A 15,942-nucleotide genomic window follows, 5' to 3' on the forward strand; every position below is an offset into this window, starting at 1 on the left:
ACCACTAAGGGTGTGTGTGTGTGTTTGTGGGAACGAATGTTCGGAAACCCCAATTTTAACCCTGGCACCAGAAGAGAGGGTGGAGTTGGGAGGGGGAATCCACCCTGGAGGATTTCCCCCCCCAGGGAGACAGAGCAGAAACCTGGATCTGTTTTCAGCAACGTGGAGATTTTGGCACGTTATAATTTGGGCTGCAACCTGTCTTTCTCACACGCCCAAAGGATTGTTTGGAGACAGGTGCTGCTTGGAAGGAGCAGAAAAACAAGCCAAGGAAAACACACGGGTGCGTTGCTGGCAGACGCTTAATTGCGGCCCAACCCGCTCCCCCTTGTCCTCCCCCCTCTGAGAACACCCCCCGCCTTTGCAGGGCTCCTAAACTTGGACTGGATAGGGTTGACTTCCGCATAAATCCGTGCAGGTCATCGTCAAACTCGGTGGCGGGTCCGAATCCAGCATGCCTTGGCGTTCTGCTGCTGAATGTCGGGGCCGTAGAGGAAGGCTGCAGGGGTATTGCTCGCTGGCACGGGCAAATGCACTTTGCCCATGCTCAGAGAGCATTGGGACTCTCTTTCGACTTGCATTTTTGAGGAACGGGGTGGTCTTGGCCTCGCTCATCCTGCCCAAATGCACAAACGCATCCTAAACCCACAGCTACCGTTTCTGGCAACCGGTTGAACTCAGTATCACAGGTTGTGCAAACCTAACAAGGCCACTTGCCTTCTTGGGGATGAGGACCACGCGCAGGGCAGGGCAGGGAGGCACTTTCCGTGGCCTGGGTGCGGCCTGGAACTGGACGAAGTTAAGGCAGGTGGTGAAGTTGAAAGCCTGCGTTAAGTTCCCCGCCTGCCTGTGCCATGGCAGATGCCATGATGCCAATGGGTGATTGCCTTGTGGAACTCACCGCCACCAGACAGCGTGACGAGCTTACAAGGCTTACAAAGGAGTGAAATCATTAAGGCAGGCCTGTCTGCTAGGAACCTCCGAATATTAAATGATGGGAAAAGGTTTAATGATGCAAATGATATACATCCACTCTCAGATGCAAAATTCTTCCGTGTGTAGAAGTTTTATCTCCCAGCATGCCTTAAAGCAGTGTTTTCCAACCTTGGCAACTTGAAGATGGGTGGACTTCAACTCCCAGAATTCCCCAGCCAACGTAATAGGAGTTGGGCTGTGTACGAATTTAAGAAATTGTTGTTGTTTTCCCAGCCAGGAAAGGAAACAGTGTTAATTTTGACATTTCAAGGGAAAAAAGCAATAACAAGATAAAACACCTCCTGCTCGGGGCAGCACCACACCTATCTGACTCAATAACCCCCTTGGAAGGATCTCCTTGGTGTTTCCACTCTCCGACCGCCGTTGGGCGTTATGGTGCGTTTTCGCAAGGGATTACCTGCCTTTGCTAAATCGTTATGATGGGCAGGAAGGAGCCTTTTAAAATTATTTCCTGCCTTCGGTGGTGGTTTCCCCCCCCCCCCATCCTCTGAGGCGCTGCTCAGAGTCGAGAGGTTTTAATAGCTGGCACGTTTTGATTGCAAGGCCCTGGAGTCTTCCTTGCTTTGGCACCTACCAAGTGAGCAAATAAAGCAAATTAATGCAACTGTTCCATGCAATTGCTACTCCCCATCCAGGCTAAAGCCTTATGGTAGGTGCTGGAGCGCCAGTGCATGGCATGGCAGATTGCACTCCAGCCCCCATGATGCAGAGCCCCGCTAACTGCGGATGATGGTCACTGTAGTCCAGCAGCTTGAGTTGGCCTCTCCTTTTTTTTTTCCCACTCCCCAATGTTTCCAGGATGGGTTCTCTCCGCCTCCCCGCTCACCCCCCCTCCATTCTCACACGTTGCTGATTACTTAGTTAATAAAGAAGTTGTCAAAACATAAAATAAATAGGAATAGAGGACAAGGCAGGCAGGCGCATGCGCGGGGGGAGGGCGGCGAAGGGGCGGAGCCCGAGGCGGGTCCCCGCGGCGCGAGGCCTCAGGAGACCGGCCAACCACCTTTGAGCAGGGGCGCGGCCTGCCGCCCTGCATTCACGCCGGCGTGCAGCGGGGAAGGGGCGCGGCTTGGAGCTGTTCGGAACGCTCGCGGCGTCAGGAGAGGCGTGGCCGGTATATAAGCGGCGGGCGTGGCCGTCTCCGCCTCAGTTGCGCCGGGGCGTCGCCATGAGCGGAGCGCGTAGTCTTTGCACGCTGGTGGATTTGCAGACGGCGGACGAGCACCCGGTGAGCGGGCGTATGCGGGCGCGGGGTGGGGTAAATGCAGTTTATTTTAGCTTAGTCTGGCTTGGCTTGGCTGTTGCGCGTTTGCATTGCTTCACTTCTGCAGGAGTATTTTAAAAGAAAAACTTGGGATGTTTTTGGCTTTAAAAGTCCAAGCGGCGCCGCGTTCTTCTTGGAAAAAGTCCCGGGAAGCGCCGCGCATCAGGCAGCGAAGTAGAAACAGAAAAAGCAAAACCAAGACCTTTTGCAAAAAAAAAAGGGGGGGTATTAAAAAGCGATGTTTCATGACGGCTCAGGAGCGGCCAAAAATCGGGTTTTTTTTTTTTTTAAATAAGCGCCAGCTGCCACCCTTCTTGAGTTATATCTCTGCAGTGCAGTGTGGAAAGCCGCCAGAGTCTGGCTGCGGATCCAGGCGGAGAATCCGGTTGCTTTTTCCCCGGGAGTCATCCCGGAGGCGAAAGAAGGGCCCCTCCCGCGGGCTCAGGGCGCCTCTGAGCATGTGCAGACTTTCTCCTCCCCCCCCCCCGCGTTGGCACCCTACAGATGTTTTGGATGAGGTCTCCCACAATCCCCTGTCTGGTGGCTGTGAGTTATGGGAGCTGGAATCCTGCCCATGGGGAAGGGGGGGGTCGAGCCCTCCATCTCTCCTTCCCCAGCTCCCCATTTGGGGTGTGTGTGGGGGGGGGTCTCCAAAACCACCACCCCATTTCGAGTGCCCCTTTTTTTTTTTCTTTGAAACCAGATATTTTGCTCAGCATTGGGACCAGAGGTGGTGGTTGAATGGGTATCATTCATCCCTTGATCAATAGCTCTGATTGATTTCTGGTTGATGGGCTTTTCTGCCCGCGCCCCGTCATCCCACTGCAAAGCTGAGCTTCCCTCCTTGGAATTAAAAACCCCCCCCCCCAGATTTATCGGGGTCTGGGATGGTCTCCACCCAGCCCTTTGGCCGATTCTTGGTTCCCCAGCTGCATGCCTGGAATTGTGCGGTGGAAACCCGGCTTTGGATGGTAGAAATGTGCAAAACGCAAGACGGGCTGGACTTATTTTGGCCCGGCGGTTCACTTTCGAGCCTTAAGATGGGAGAAGAATTCAGCGTATAGTGCAAGGCAGATCTTGCTCAACGCAGCTCAGACACCCAGATGGCAGGGATCGGTAGGTGTGCTGCAGCTGTCTTTTACGTAACATCTGCGAATCCCTGTGTGGTGTGTGCGCGCAAGCAGGGTGTGTCCAGATAAAACTCTGTGGGGCATCTGGCGTGGTTTGGAAAATTGGGGACTTTAAGGGAACGCTCCGTGGTTTCACTGAGTTTGATTGGTTTGGATTCAGTAGGTAACCAGGTGGAAGGTTTGGGGAATAATTGCTGAATAAATGGGACCCCAAAAGCTTGCCATGGGGTTGCACCAGGCAAGGTGTTGGGTGTAGTGGAAGAAAACGCTTTTGCTGCAGTACATTTAATTGATGTCCGTTAATCATCTTTATGTTTTTGTGGTTGGTCAAATAAGAGAACTGGCTTAATTAGGCCTGGACTATTTCAAAGGGAAAAAAGAAAAGAAACCGCTCTTAAATGCATGTTGTACTTAAAAAAAGATGGATTTTCCCCCCTCCCCGTGGATAAACACAGGGGTGGCTTACTGAAGCTTATAAATCATAACCATGGTTAAAAAGCCCTCTTTTATGATAGGGAAGTACTTTTTAAGGAGCGACATCAAAACCTGAGTTTTGCAGCACTGCTTGCCAGATGAGGGGGGAAAAACGGGATGGGGAAGGAGGAGGACTCCAAATTCACAAGACGTTTAAGGTCTGTCCTAGGATGGAAATTCGACGGAGTGCCTGGTTTATTTATTTATCATTTATTATATGGTTTAGCAATGAAGACAACCACTGTCAAGTTGCATCTGCCGATTCAAGGATAAAGAAAACGGCTTTGAAAATGCAAAGATGATTAATTCTCAGTCTGCTGCCTCGCCCGGGCGAAACTCACCCTAACCCTGACCTGGCCCAGAGCGAAAACCATGAAGCGTTTCCAGTTAGGTTTAGGGCCTTGATGAATAAAGCCAGAGAGGGAATTGGGGTGATGCGGCGTTGATTAATCCCAATTGTGCAGGGCTGCCTAGCCAGAGAAGGGGGTGCCCTCCAAAGGTAAAAATCTCTTCCCAGGATGTGGAAAATATTCTTTCTTGACTGGATGCAAAACTCCCAAAGCTGTTAGGTGTTGCGTGGCTGGTGAATTAAATCAGCCTGGCTCCCCTTGGTTAAATTTTCTCCCACTGAAAAGATGGTTTGCAGAGTGCCAGGGGTTCCACCCCTCCTTAAAACTGGGCTGATAAACATACCTCGATAGTGTCATCTCCTGTAAATGCAGTGGGTGTTACTTGTCTGTATCTCTCCTCCCCCCCCCACTTTTCCCCTAGCTGTCTGCACTTTCCCACCCGGATTCCTGAAATTCTTAAAGCGAAGACTCAGCCTTCAACCGTGTGTCAATGATTTCCTAAGGCTTGGCAGAAAATCTCCCACTCTTCTTTCTGGGTTTCATTTGGGACACCCCCTTCTTCCTCCTCGTCTTTCCTCGACTCTGCATCTCAACGTAGAAGGGCCTCTGACCACGTACAGAGCGATGGCTCTTTCGTGCTCAGGGCCTAACCCCCCCATCCAGGCTTTTTTTGCCCCCTTGAAAAAAGGACTCAGTGGATGGCTCAGTCCGATAATGCTGATCTGTTTTTACAGACTTGGTTTTTATCAAACCAATGAAAGGAATTTTTTTTAAAAATCAACAGAATGCTTTGGCGAGTTACAGGCCCAAATCGTTAGCTGCGATTAGGAGGCAAGAAAGAATAACTTAAAAAAGAATAATGTGACAAGTTACAACTTTGAACAGTGCTGGGTAGAACTTCTCTAAATGCACCATCTTCAGAGGGTTCGGCTTGGGACCTGGAATGTGGGGTTTAAAGTCAGGTTTTCGTACAAAATAAACGAATTTCCCGGTTCCTGTCCTTTGGTAGCCAAAATGGCACCCTCTGCCCACCTACTCCCAGCGGGCCTAGAGTAAAAGGTTTGCAAAAATATAGCTTGTCTCCTTCCCCCCAAATTTTAGGACTTTCTGGGCTCCGGGGGCCACTTGCTAACTGGATCCTGGGAATCAACCAAGACGAACTGCCAGTAATTTTTAAAAACAGGAGACTTTGCCCCATTCTTGAAAGCACTGGGGGACAGGGCCGGTGATTGGCCTGTGGGCACCATGTAGTTATTTTTACTGGGCAGACCTCCCATATCTGTCCCTTTGCTGGGTGACAAAAATCTAACGAAGCTCCTTCCCTCCATATAAACGGGTTGGGGTGGGGGACCAATTTCCTGAGCCATCGAGAGGCTGGAGCGCTTAAGTTGCCTTCAACTCCTCTTTGTGAGTTATGCTTTTCATGGTTCTCTCCAGATCATACATAAAGAATTGTGCCTGTAAGTGTGCTGGGAAGGGAAAACAGTTCTTCTTCCTTTTAGTCTCTTCTGACCTTCCACAGGCTGGGTGGTTGGGTCTGGCTGGATGATGGCTGAAGGTTCCTGAGAAAACTTCTGACGTAACTTGTTGACTCATATCTGTTTAGGCTGTTGGCTTTCTTGCTTTTATGCCCCAGCCGTTTCCACCTGGAGCTGCAACGACGGGACTTTTCTGCTCCTGGTTTGGAAGCAAAGTGACCGTTCTCATGTCTCCTTCATCTGGCTTGCTTCAAGGAGTTTAACTTGGCTTTGTTCCCAACAGCTGGACTTCCCAATTGCTCTTGTCGCCCAACGCACCCATGGGGGGTCCCAGATTTGGTGGGTTGGGCATGACTAAGCTCAGTGGAAACTTTTGATGGTCTTCACTAGGAGGCCCTCTCCGTGGCTGCCTTGTTCAGGCCACTTAAGAAGGCAAAGGATGAAGGCATATTTTTGACCCTTCCTGGTAAACAGCAAGATAAAGGCTGAATTGTCTTGGCTTAATGCGTTCCTGGATGCCGCCTTTCCTTTCCTTCTGGATCTCAAAGAGTTTTCCCTTGCCAAAACGGAGCAGATGGGCCTTAGTGAAAGGTCAGATGGAAAGAAGACGACTTCCTCACTCAGGAAATGGGACTTCCTCCGTTCTGCGGCTCAGTACACACCAACCCAGCTCTGGGGGTTTGTCGGCTCTTGCGAACGGCCTCCGGTGGCCGCTGATCCTACTACCTTGAGTTGTGCATAGCAGATAGGGGCAGTTTTGACAGCTCGCCACTGTTGAAAAGCGAAGTTGTCTTGCAGGTTTTGGAGAGAGAGAGAGTTGTGCGGAACGGCAAAAGGGTGTGTGTGAAGCGAATCAGAAACAGCTAATTGTGTTTTTCTGGGGGTTGTGAAGGCCTTGTTTTGCTATATTTAGCTGTGCCACCTTTGTCAACCTGGAATAATCCAGGTGCCTTGCGTGGAGATGATGATGTCAGCCTTAGTATCTGAAGTCAGGTGGACTTCAACTCCCAGAATTCCCCAGCCAGGGAATTCTGGGAGTTGAAGTCCACCCATCTTCAAGTTGCCAAGGTTGAGAGACGCTGATCTGGAGGAAAGCAATTTCTGAGCAGCCAACATGGTTCCTCTACTTTCTGGGACACAAAAGGAGGTCTGTTGGTGGCATCTTCAGTAACATTGCTGATGGGGTAGAGGTTTGCGCTGTAAAAAAAAAAAAAGGCCTTAATTAGTGAGTCTCTGAAGCAGAATTCCTTTATTCTCCACGCGGCTGAGTGTTTGACCCGTGGGAAACTATGGGGCCGAACACGGATCTGATAAAGGGTTGAGGTCCAGAAGGATAAAGACGGTCCTTCGGGTGGCAGTCATGGGAAGAGGCTTGGCAAAATCCTGGCGGGTTGGGTTCCCTTGTAGGGGCATGTTGATTGGGGCTGAGCCCGGTTTGATCACCTTTCTCGGTACAAACCTGTTGAGTGTGCAGTGCTAACTGGAGCTTCAACAAAACGTTGGAGTAACACCGGGTGCAGATTCCACAAAGGTTTTGCAGATGAATCAGTGCCCTGCTCAGCCTTTGGCGGGCTGAGGTGACGGATAAAGCCAGGCATTAGCGGTGATTCCGCAGACCAGCCATGCCTCTTGTGAGCTCTACTGTTAGTGCAGGGAAACATCAATGGACTGACTCTTGAGTCAGCCCACGGTGAATAACGCCTGCAGGCTGCATAATTTTCTAGAGGGGCATTTCATAATGACCACAGACCGTTTTTTCCCCTGTCTGTCTGTCTGTCTGTCTTCTGTACAGGGCGTTGGAAGGATTTACCCCGAAATAGTGAAATGTTATTAACTGGGCAGAAACCGCAACAGTATTTCTCAAACTCGGCGACTTTAAGATGGGTGGACTTTAACTCCCAGAATTCCCCAGCCAGCCATGCTGGCTGGGGAATTCTGGGAGTTGAAGTCCACCCGTCTTAAAGTCGCCGAGTTTGAGAAACTGTCTTAAAAGAAAAGTGTCTGGGGTCTTTTGCAGTTCCAGGCGGTCAAGGGTCCTTCTGGCAAAGGGTATCCAGCAGGGGCGCGTGGGTCCTTCTGTGGCCAAAAGTCCACCCTCCAAGGTGGACGTTGGAAGGCCACAAAGGTCAGCAAGGAAGTTGGGGTCTTCCAGCCGCAGAATTTGCAAACGCCCCCCAGATTCCTGGGGGAAGAAACGGCTGCCAGGCTGGGACCCTTTACAGGAGAATCCCTCGGTGCCCCCTGCACCTGTAGAGCAGATCACCCCTCCTGGCATGCCTTTGCTCTGGGTGGGAATCCGCTGGGGCGCTTGCCGATAGAAGTGAGGCAGATCTCGGCTCGATCCCTTTCCCACTGCCTTATTAGGGAAGGTGGCAGCACCCTGTGGTGGTTGCGTTCGGTTTGCCCGATGGATTCTGTAGGTATGGAGGTGGTGATGCTGTTTGAGAAGGTGGCGTCATCCCACCGGGGGTGAGGTTTGGTGATTGCTAAAGCTTGTGTGTGTGTGTCCTCTAGCGTAGCTTTAAATGGTTGGGGGCTTTGCTTTGCCCAGAGGCCAAAGCACCTCGCAGAAGCCACGAAGAATGGGATTGACCTGGCCTGGCAGAAGGCTGCGAAGGCCAACGTGCGCGCCTAGGCTGAGCCGCAGATGGGGGGCAATGCAATTCTGTTCCATAAATTCGTCAGCGGTAGCAAAGGGGTGCCAGGCATCGTGGGAGGCGGCTGGATCATCAAAGCTGGAGGGGTGATTATCCCAAAGGACTTCTGTGGGAGAGGAACCTGGGCAGGATGTTTTCCATGCAGATGACCCTGCTAGGCAGCCTGATTTGCATAGGGAAATGAGGTGCCAGTGCTTAATTTCAGCCGGGAGCCTCTGAATTTGGTTTTCTTTTGCTGGTCCTCTGTCTCTCCCGCTGCTGAGTTTTAAATTGCAAATGCTTTGCAACAGGGAGGCGTCTAAGGCCTTTCTGGCATCGCCATCTTCTCCGGTGGATTTGGATCCTGTGCCTGGATTGGAAAGTGTTTTCTCTCCCTGGCTAGAGACGCCTGCCAGAGTTGGGCAGCTGATAAATTTAAATAAATAGTAGTAATACATTTGCACAGTATAATTCATGCTGAGCCACCCAACTGTTAATTCGTGCTGAGCCACACAACTGTTAAACTCTCTCTTTCTCTTCCCCCCCGCCACCCACCCACTGTGACTTCAGGACAGTGTGAAAGTCTTAAGGCTGACCCTCCAGAATGACCTTCCTGGCGACCGACGTAACCAAGTAAAGCAAAAGGTAAGGCTGTGCCCACCAACCCTGCGAGGTAGGCCAGTTCAGGAAATGGCCACCACTCTTCCTGCAGTGAGCTGGAAAGCCTGTGCAAGGTCCTTGGTCTTGTGCTAAACAAAGTTAAGGCTGGGTTGTTTTGAGCTTCTGGATCACTCTCCCCTCCTTTGAAACTCCCCCCCACCCCAGCAGGTGGGAAGTGGGTGTCTTGGAAGTGGCTGGGGGCCGTGTGAGCTTTGAACCTGCTTGTGGCTAGGCTCTTCAGCGGTTGCTCTGCATCTTCTCACTGCAGCCGGTGGGGAGGGCCTTCGCCATGGTAGCCAACCAGCCCGCCAACAGCCATGCCCTGGCTTCCGAATGCGTCAAATCCAACGATGGTGATGAAGAGATCATCAAGGTGAGGTGCTTGCTGGCGAGGGTTTCTCAGAGGGAACATGCTTTGAGCATGAGCCTCCCTTGGGTTCTCCGTAAAAATCATCCTTGTGCCCTTAAACGACCCGAAGTGCCCCCCCCCCCTTTCCTTGGATTCGTGACCTGTAATACTTTTTTTTTTTGAAGATTGGAACCCTGAGCCGTTCCCGAATGGGCCGGCATTCGGACGGGTTGAGCGCTTTTGCCAAAGGGCGGAAGAGGCTAGCCTCCGCTGGGGTTGAAGCGGCTAGCCTCTTCGGCTCCCAAAATGTCTGGTGGAGACACGGAAAAGAAATCCGCTTTTCCCACTGTTGCTCTGAGATGGCAGGGAAAGGCTCTTTTTTTAAGGAGCTTGGCTGACAAAATTGATCAGCACCCTCCTCCAGATTGGCTCCCCGCCAGTTTTAATCATTAAAAGCGGTGCAAGGAGAGGACCACAAAGAGGCTTGTCCTGGGTGGCACCTTGCAAGTTCTCTTTTTCCACCGTTCCCACCCTCCGCAGTAGCCCCAGAACTAGCCATGCTGGTCTTTTCCCCCAAAGCTCAGGGGATGCTTGTAAATGGGAAGGGAACAAGGCCTTTGCTTCTCCCTTGTTTCACGCTGGCCCTTGAGTTTTGCGTCCCGAGACACACGGCCCCCGAACCTCTTCAAGACAAGTTTCTGCAGGGGAGCCAAGGACGGTTCTGCGTGCCGAGCGACCCGGCGTGCCATCTTGTTTGCAAAACCGGCACAGCCTGATTTTTAGGCTTCTTGGGGTGTGTGTGTGCTCCCGTGCCCCTGCCCCCCAATCCCAGGTTGTGCACCGCTTTGCAACAGCCCCAGGAGAAATTTGGCTTGCCCTGTCAGGCTCTGTAGTCCTCTCCCCTGTTCTCTCTCCGACTGGCGTTGTGGTTTCTCCTTTGGTGACTCAGGTGTATCTCAGAGCGCGGGCCGAAGACAGGGCGAAGCAGGGAAACGACCTCTCTCCATTGACAAACGACAACTGTCACCCGCAAGAGGTAATTGGCGCCTTCAATGTGACATGCCCGCCGCGCAACAGGAAGAGGCGAGCTGCCAACAGAGGCCCGACTTTTGGCAAAATCAGCTCCTCTCTGGAGCGCTCAGAACATCGTCCCTTTGCCGCTTCTCAAAGGCTGGGCCGAGTTTTCAAACTTTCCCAGTTTGAATTAGTTGAAAAAAAAATCTGATCCCAGGAACCAGTGATCAAGAGGCAGAGCGACAACAATAGAAAATTGGCCGTGTTTTTTTGGTGCTTAACCCCATCGAGTTCTGGTGGAACCCTGGGGTTTGAAGAATCCTCTTTTCTGCTTCCTCGAGGCTTGTGCAGACAAAAAGGCAAGCCGCCCCCTTTTTCTAGGGAACAGGCTTGCCTCTTCGACCCTTGAAATTGTTTGCTTTTCTACACAGAGATACGGGTCTTTATCCCTGCCCCACCCTTTGTCAGTGGGTACTTTGGCAGCCTGGGCTTTGCTCAGAAAGGAGCTTTTTGTGTTTGGCAGGGAATGGTTTCTGTCTCCCTGGCACCAAAGGCTTGCCTGCATAGCCGGCTGATTCACTCTTACCTTGACGAGCCAGGCAGGATGCCATTCCCAGATGTTTAGCTGGCTGGCACAGCATTGTTGTCTCTGTCTCTGCGATGTGTTTCTTGGCTGAGCTGCACGCACACCCTGCCCGCTGGTGGATTGGCATCTCAGCCTCCCGGGGAAGGGGGGCCGTGACTTCAGAATTTGGGTGGGACGTTGTGGCAACTCACCCTGGATCTGCCAAACTTGTCACCCCAAGGGTGAGCGCTCCACCCGTCAGGAGACGGATTCATGGCTCCAGTGACGTGCCTGATGGGATTTTATTTTCGTTCCTTCCTCTCTGAAACGCAGCTTACCCTGGGCAAGTCCAACGGCTTCCAGCCTCTTCGAACGGTTTCGTATCGCAGCGTATCCGTCAGCCAGGTCTGTGCTGGGATTCCGGAAGTGGCTGAGCTCAAAAGCGGGGCTGTAGGGCTGTCCCCCAGAATGTGGGTCGATGCCGGGGAGCCTCGTGATGTTTGGGACGTGGGTCTTTGGAACCGCTTCCTTGGATCGCGGAGTTTCCATTTGAGAAGGGGTAGAAAACCTTTCACGGTCCCTGGGAGCCTAGCAGCACATCTGTTTAATTAATTATTATGATTTCAGTTTTTCCTACTCCTGTTGGTATGATTTTAGTCCCTTTGAACATGAAACCAATAATGGAAGTTGTATTGGTCCATTAAAAAACCCCATCGTTGGAGTAATATCTGGTATTGTTACCGTAATAATACTGGCATGATTAAAATGGATATTAAAACCTCTTTCTAGACTCCCTTGTGCAGTGAGCAAATGCAGCTTCCTGCCTCCTGATTTAACCCCCCCCCCTTTCTGATCCATCTCTGGGCATAGGATGAGCCGATGTACCCTGCAGAGGACATCTCGGTCATGCGCGAGACAGCCAAGAGGCTCTTTTCTAAACTTCAGGAGGCTGAGAAGAGGCATCAGTCGGACCGGGCTGCCTATGAGGTGAGCCTGATGGGGAATTCTGGGGCGCCGGAATTTCTCCCTGGATGGATATCTTGCAATGCACCCTTTAAACAGGAGGGGCTGGATTCCTCGTGGAAAATCCCCAATGATGTTCTGATCCCTGGATGGGAAATGGACAATGCTTTGCAGACTCTAACGGGGTACACAAATAATAAAAATGCCATAAGTCCGAACCATCACTAAACTAGTGGTTGTTGAATGAGGACTACTGTAGTCATTTTTCAAGCTTACTGTCTAAAACCGACGATGCATAAGGAAAAAAAGGACGGGGGCAGCAGCACTGAATCGCCCTGGGTTTCTCCTGGGCTGGGGGGAGCATTTTCAATCCGGATTTTCCTCTTGCGCTGCAGACGTCCATCTCCCACTACCAGCGGGAGGCGGAGCAGTCGGGCATAGCCCTCCGGAAAGCCGAAACGGAGTTGGAACTGAAGGACCTCAAGTTGGAGGATTTGCAAAGGCTCCTGGCTGGCATGGAGAAGGTAATGCCGGAGGATGCACCCCGCTGCCGCCTCGGCTTTGAAATGGGCGTGGGTCTGTGGATCTACCCCTGGGCACCCTTTTCCTGTGGCCTTGCTCTTGTGGAACTGGGCCTCTGCCCCCTCCCAGTGATGGGCACCGTAGTCCAGGGCGATGGGGGCAGCCTGCTGGATTACTCCGGAAGGAGGTCGCTCGGGGTGGAAATAGGCGCCTGTTTCGGGGTGCGCAGAGCCCCTGAGCAGGGCAAGCAAGCGGGAATTGGAGTCCAGCGTGTCGGGGAACCAGCACCTGTATTTTGAGGGGCTTAATGAGGAAAAGGAACAAATGGAGCTCTGCGCATCTGCCCACCCACCCTCCAGGTGTTTCTCTCTCTCCCTGGTGCGAGTCCAGCTTCGGGGTTGGCCCCCGTAGGACCGAGGCCCCCTCTGGCTTGCATGCAGGGCTTGGCGGTGCGCTTCTGTCCTGGGGACGCGGGGAAGGCGCACGAGGAGGCTGGGTGGCCCTCCCGCCCCACCGCCCTCTGCCTCCCTTTTCAGGAGCACCAGGTCCTGCTGCAGAAGGTGAGGGACGGCGAGTCAGAGCTGGAATTGCTGAGGAACGTGCAGGAGGACTGGGTGGCCAAGCAGGAAAGGTGAGGCCGAGCTGAGCCTCGGGGCAGGCCCCGAAAGGGCTTCAAACCTCCCTCGGCAGCCAGACCCAGGGCCAGTTCGGCGACCCCTGGTTGAAGAAGCCGGCCCCCACAAGCCATCCCTTTCCCTCTTCCCCCTCCAGGTCGGCCAAACTAGAGGAGGAGGTGGCCACGCTGCGGGAGAAGATCCACCACCTGGACGACATGCTCAAGAGCCAGCAGCGCAAAGTCCGGCAGATGATCGAGCAGGTTGGTGCGGTGGTGGGGGGCCCGGCGGTCCGAGGGGCATCTGGTTGGGCCCCAGGGGTCAGCACTGATGTCTGGTCTTTTCTCTCCAGCTGCAGAACTCCAAGATGGTGATCCAGTCGAAAGACACGATCATTCATGAGCTTAAAGAGCGAGTGGCATACCTGGAGGCCGAGGTGAGGAGCTGATTCTTGCGTTGCCGCTCTGTTTCTGGGGTTGGGGGAGCCCCCTGCACCCGAGTCAATGGGGGGGGCTGTCCACAAGCTGTCACGGCAGCCATCCGTGGTGCTGTACCCCTGGATTCCCTTAGCAAAGATTCTAGTTTGTTCTGGACAAAGGGCAGATTACGGACGTGCCCTTCTGTGACACCCAACATCTTCGTTCCCGCCAGGGTCGCCCCGAATCTTTTTCTTCCCAGCTTCCCCTTCATTTGGGGTTTGGAGATAGCTGGCTTCTGAATCGGGAGGGTCCACAAACGGTCTGGCTGGTAGCTGTGGTGAACCCCCTCCCTTTCTGAAACCAGCCTGATGCTTTTGGGAGCACGAAGATGTGGGGTTCCCACTCCCATCATCCTAGGTTTTTGGGGGAGGCTGCAGGATGGTCCGAGGCTATGCGCTGCTGCCCTGTGGTGGAATGCTAGGGAATGAATTGGGCCACGTGCAAGGCCAGGCCATGATAAGCAGGGAAGCCCTTATTCGCGGCTCAGTTCCTCGCTTCTGCACTTCCCCGGGCGAGGGGTTCCTTCCTGACCCCCTCCCCTTCTTTCCTGCGTGGAAGAACCTGGAGATGCACGATCGCATGGAACACCTGATCGAGAAGCAAGCCAACCCCGGGGCCTTCCACACCCGCACCCGTTCCAAATCGGAGACGCTCGGCAGGTGAGCCGTGGGGCACCCCGACTCAGCTTGTATCGAGGCCACCATCGTACTGAGGGCCAGCAGGGTGGTTTGGGTGGACGCCCTCCCTGCATCTCAAGCTTCCAGTCGGTGGGGACTGGAGGTGAGGTCGAGGACCACCTCTGGGGGCTCAGGGTCGAACCGTTGGTTTCTTGACGCTCTGCTGCAGACGTTCCCTTATCCAGCTAGGCGACATCACCAGTGTGAGGGAGAGAGGGATTTGCTACTTATAGCCAGCCAGCCCCGCTCTCCCTCGTACGGATGACGTTACCTCTCTGGGCAACGAAATGAGGGCGCCAGGAACCCAGCAGACCACCCCCCTTTCTGCGAGAGCTTTTTTCAGTCTCTTCTGGGCAGCAAAGAGAAATGTAAATGGAATCACAGTGGCTTGTTCTCCTCTGGAGAATACTCATCCCAGCCATGTCCAAAGCGACTGGAGGACTTTGCAGCAAAACGGTGACTTGAACTCGCATCGGCTCTACCTGGAATGGCCGGTTTTCACCCCTGTTCGGGTCCAAGCAGGGCAAAAAGCAGTTGGCCATAAAGCGAGCTGTCAGTCTCAGTCACAGAGTTAATTTGGGCCCTTAATGTCTTCTGTCCTCAGTGGAAGGCCAGCCCAGAGGTGAATCCTACCTATTGATGGCCCAGAGGTAGCTCAGGAAACCCTGAATGTTGAAAAGTAAAGGCTCAGGCCCAGCCACGCCTATCCCTGCAGATCCTTGCTCACCTTTGTCCCTGCAATAAATCTTTTTTTCTTCTTCTTTTCCTCCAGCAAAAGGTTCACCAAACCTCTGGGACCAAAACCTTTGCCCCTGATCAGAGTGTTGGAAACATGAACAGGATCGTGCCTGGAAAATTGTGCCCACTGGAAACCCGCTGGATGTAGGCATTCGCCTCTCCTTTATCGCTTCGACCCCCAGGCTCCCCACCTCACCACCTCCTGTGCCAAGGGAGGGAGTCGGCATGAGCAGGAAGGCCTCCCCCGGGTCAAAAGCTGTGAATTTTTTCGGATGGTGTGGATCGGGGAGGAAAATGTGGGACTGTAGAATAAAATCGAGTGATTGGATAGCGGGTTACTTTAGAAAAGGACAGTGCCTTTTAAACTTCCACACTCAACCCCCCCCCCCCCAAATTTCATAGCTTGGTTCTTGCCCAAAGCGATTTTGGGGGTGGGGGGGAAGGAGGGATGATGCGTTAGTGGCTCTTCCGGAGAATAAAGATTGATGAGAAAAATGGAGCTTTTCTTATTTGCCTTTTTGATATGGCGCTTCCCACTTTCTGCTCTCACTGGGGAGAAACGTGGGCCGGTTGAACCCAGCGTGCCCCCCTCACTCCCCAAAATAAAATAAACCAAGCTCGATCCCTGTTTGCATATGGACAGTTGATTCCTGTAATTTAATTTAGCACCGTGTTTGTGTGTGTGTGCGTGTATCTGTATATGTCTGTCTATGAAATAAATGCAAAAATGGTGTTTAAAGAATGGGCTTTGTTTCCTTGTGCCTTGCGCTGTCTCACGTTGACCCGATTTATGGCGAAAAGGGGGGCCGGAAGCTTCTGCTTGGCTTTAGTTTTGGAGAGACCGGTTTCCAAAAACGCCTCTTGGTTGATGGCACCCGTGAGTTGTGTGTGCCTAGATGGGGAGCAAACGTCCGCTCAGGTGTTTGCTCAGCACTCCAAGCTGGTTTAGTATTAACTTGGTTCCTTTTGGGGGCGGGGGCGTCTCCCCCTTTGCAATGAGCCCAGCCCAGCTGGATGAGTCGAAGATTCAGCG

General features: G+C 52.8%; 1 protein-coding gene across 1 annotated transcript; it reads left to right on the plus strand.

The window, feature by feature from the left end:
- Positions 1 to 2,157: 2,157 nt before the first annotated feature.
- On the plus strand, positions 2,158 to 15,318 carry TUFT1 (tuftelin 1). The gene is made up of 12 exons (XM_063317258.1): positions 2,158 to 2,224; positions 8,899 to 8,973; positions 9,257 to 9,361; positions 10,287 to 10,373; positions 11,250 to 11,321; positions 11,787 to 11,903; positions 12,275 to 12,403; positions 12,938 to 13,032; positions 13,173 to 13,278; positions 13,368 to 13,451; positions 14,053 to 14,153; positions 14,944 to 15,318. Exons 1-12 carry the CDS (start codon positions 2,165 to 2,167, stop codon positions 15,005 to 15,007), a joined length of 1,095 nt encoding a protein of 364 aa, XP_063173328.1. The 5' UTR covers positions 2,158 to 2,164; the 3' UTR covers positions 15,008 to 15,318.
- The last annotated feature ends 624 nt before the right edge of the window (positions 15,319 to 15,942 follow it).

The sequence above is a fragment of the Candoia aspera genome, chromosome 17, assembly GCF_035149785.1.
Source record: "Candoia aspera isolate rCanAsp1 chromosome 17, rCanAsp1.hap2, whole genome shotgun sequence".
Lineage (NCBI taxonomy): Eukaryota > Metazoa > Chordata > Lepidosauria > Squamata > Boidae > Candoia > Candoia aspera.

Bases quoted from the DNA above. Each gene is read 5' to 3' on its own strand.
- TUFT1 (XM_063317258.1), top strand. From the start codon at position 2,165: ATGAGCGGAGCGCGTAGTCTTTGCACGCTGGTGGATTTGCAGACGGCG. The intron at 9,362-10,286 runs GTGAGGTGCTTG...TTGGTGACTCAG, and splicing joins GTGATGAAGAGATCATCAAG to GTGTATCTCAGAGCGCGGGC. The intron at 11,904-12,274 runs GTGAGCCTGATG...CTTGCGCTGCAG, and splicing joins CGGACCGGGCTGCCTATGAG to ACGTCCATCTCCCACTACCA.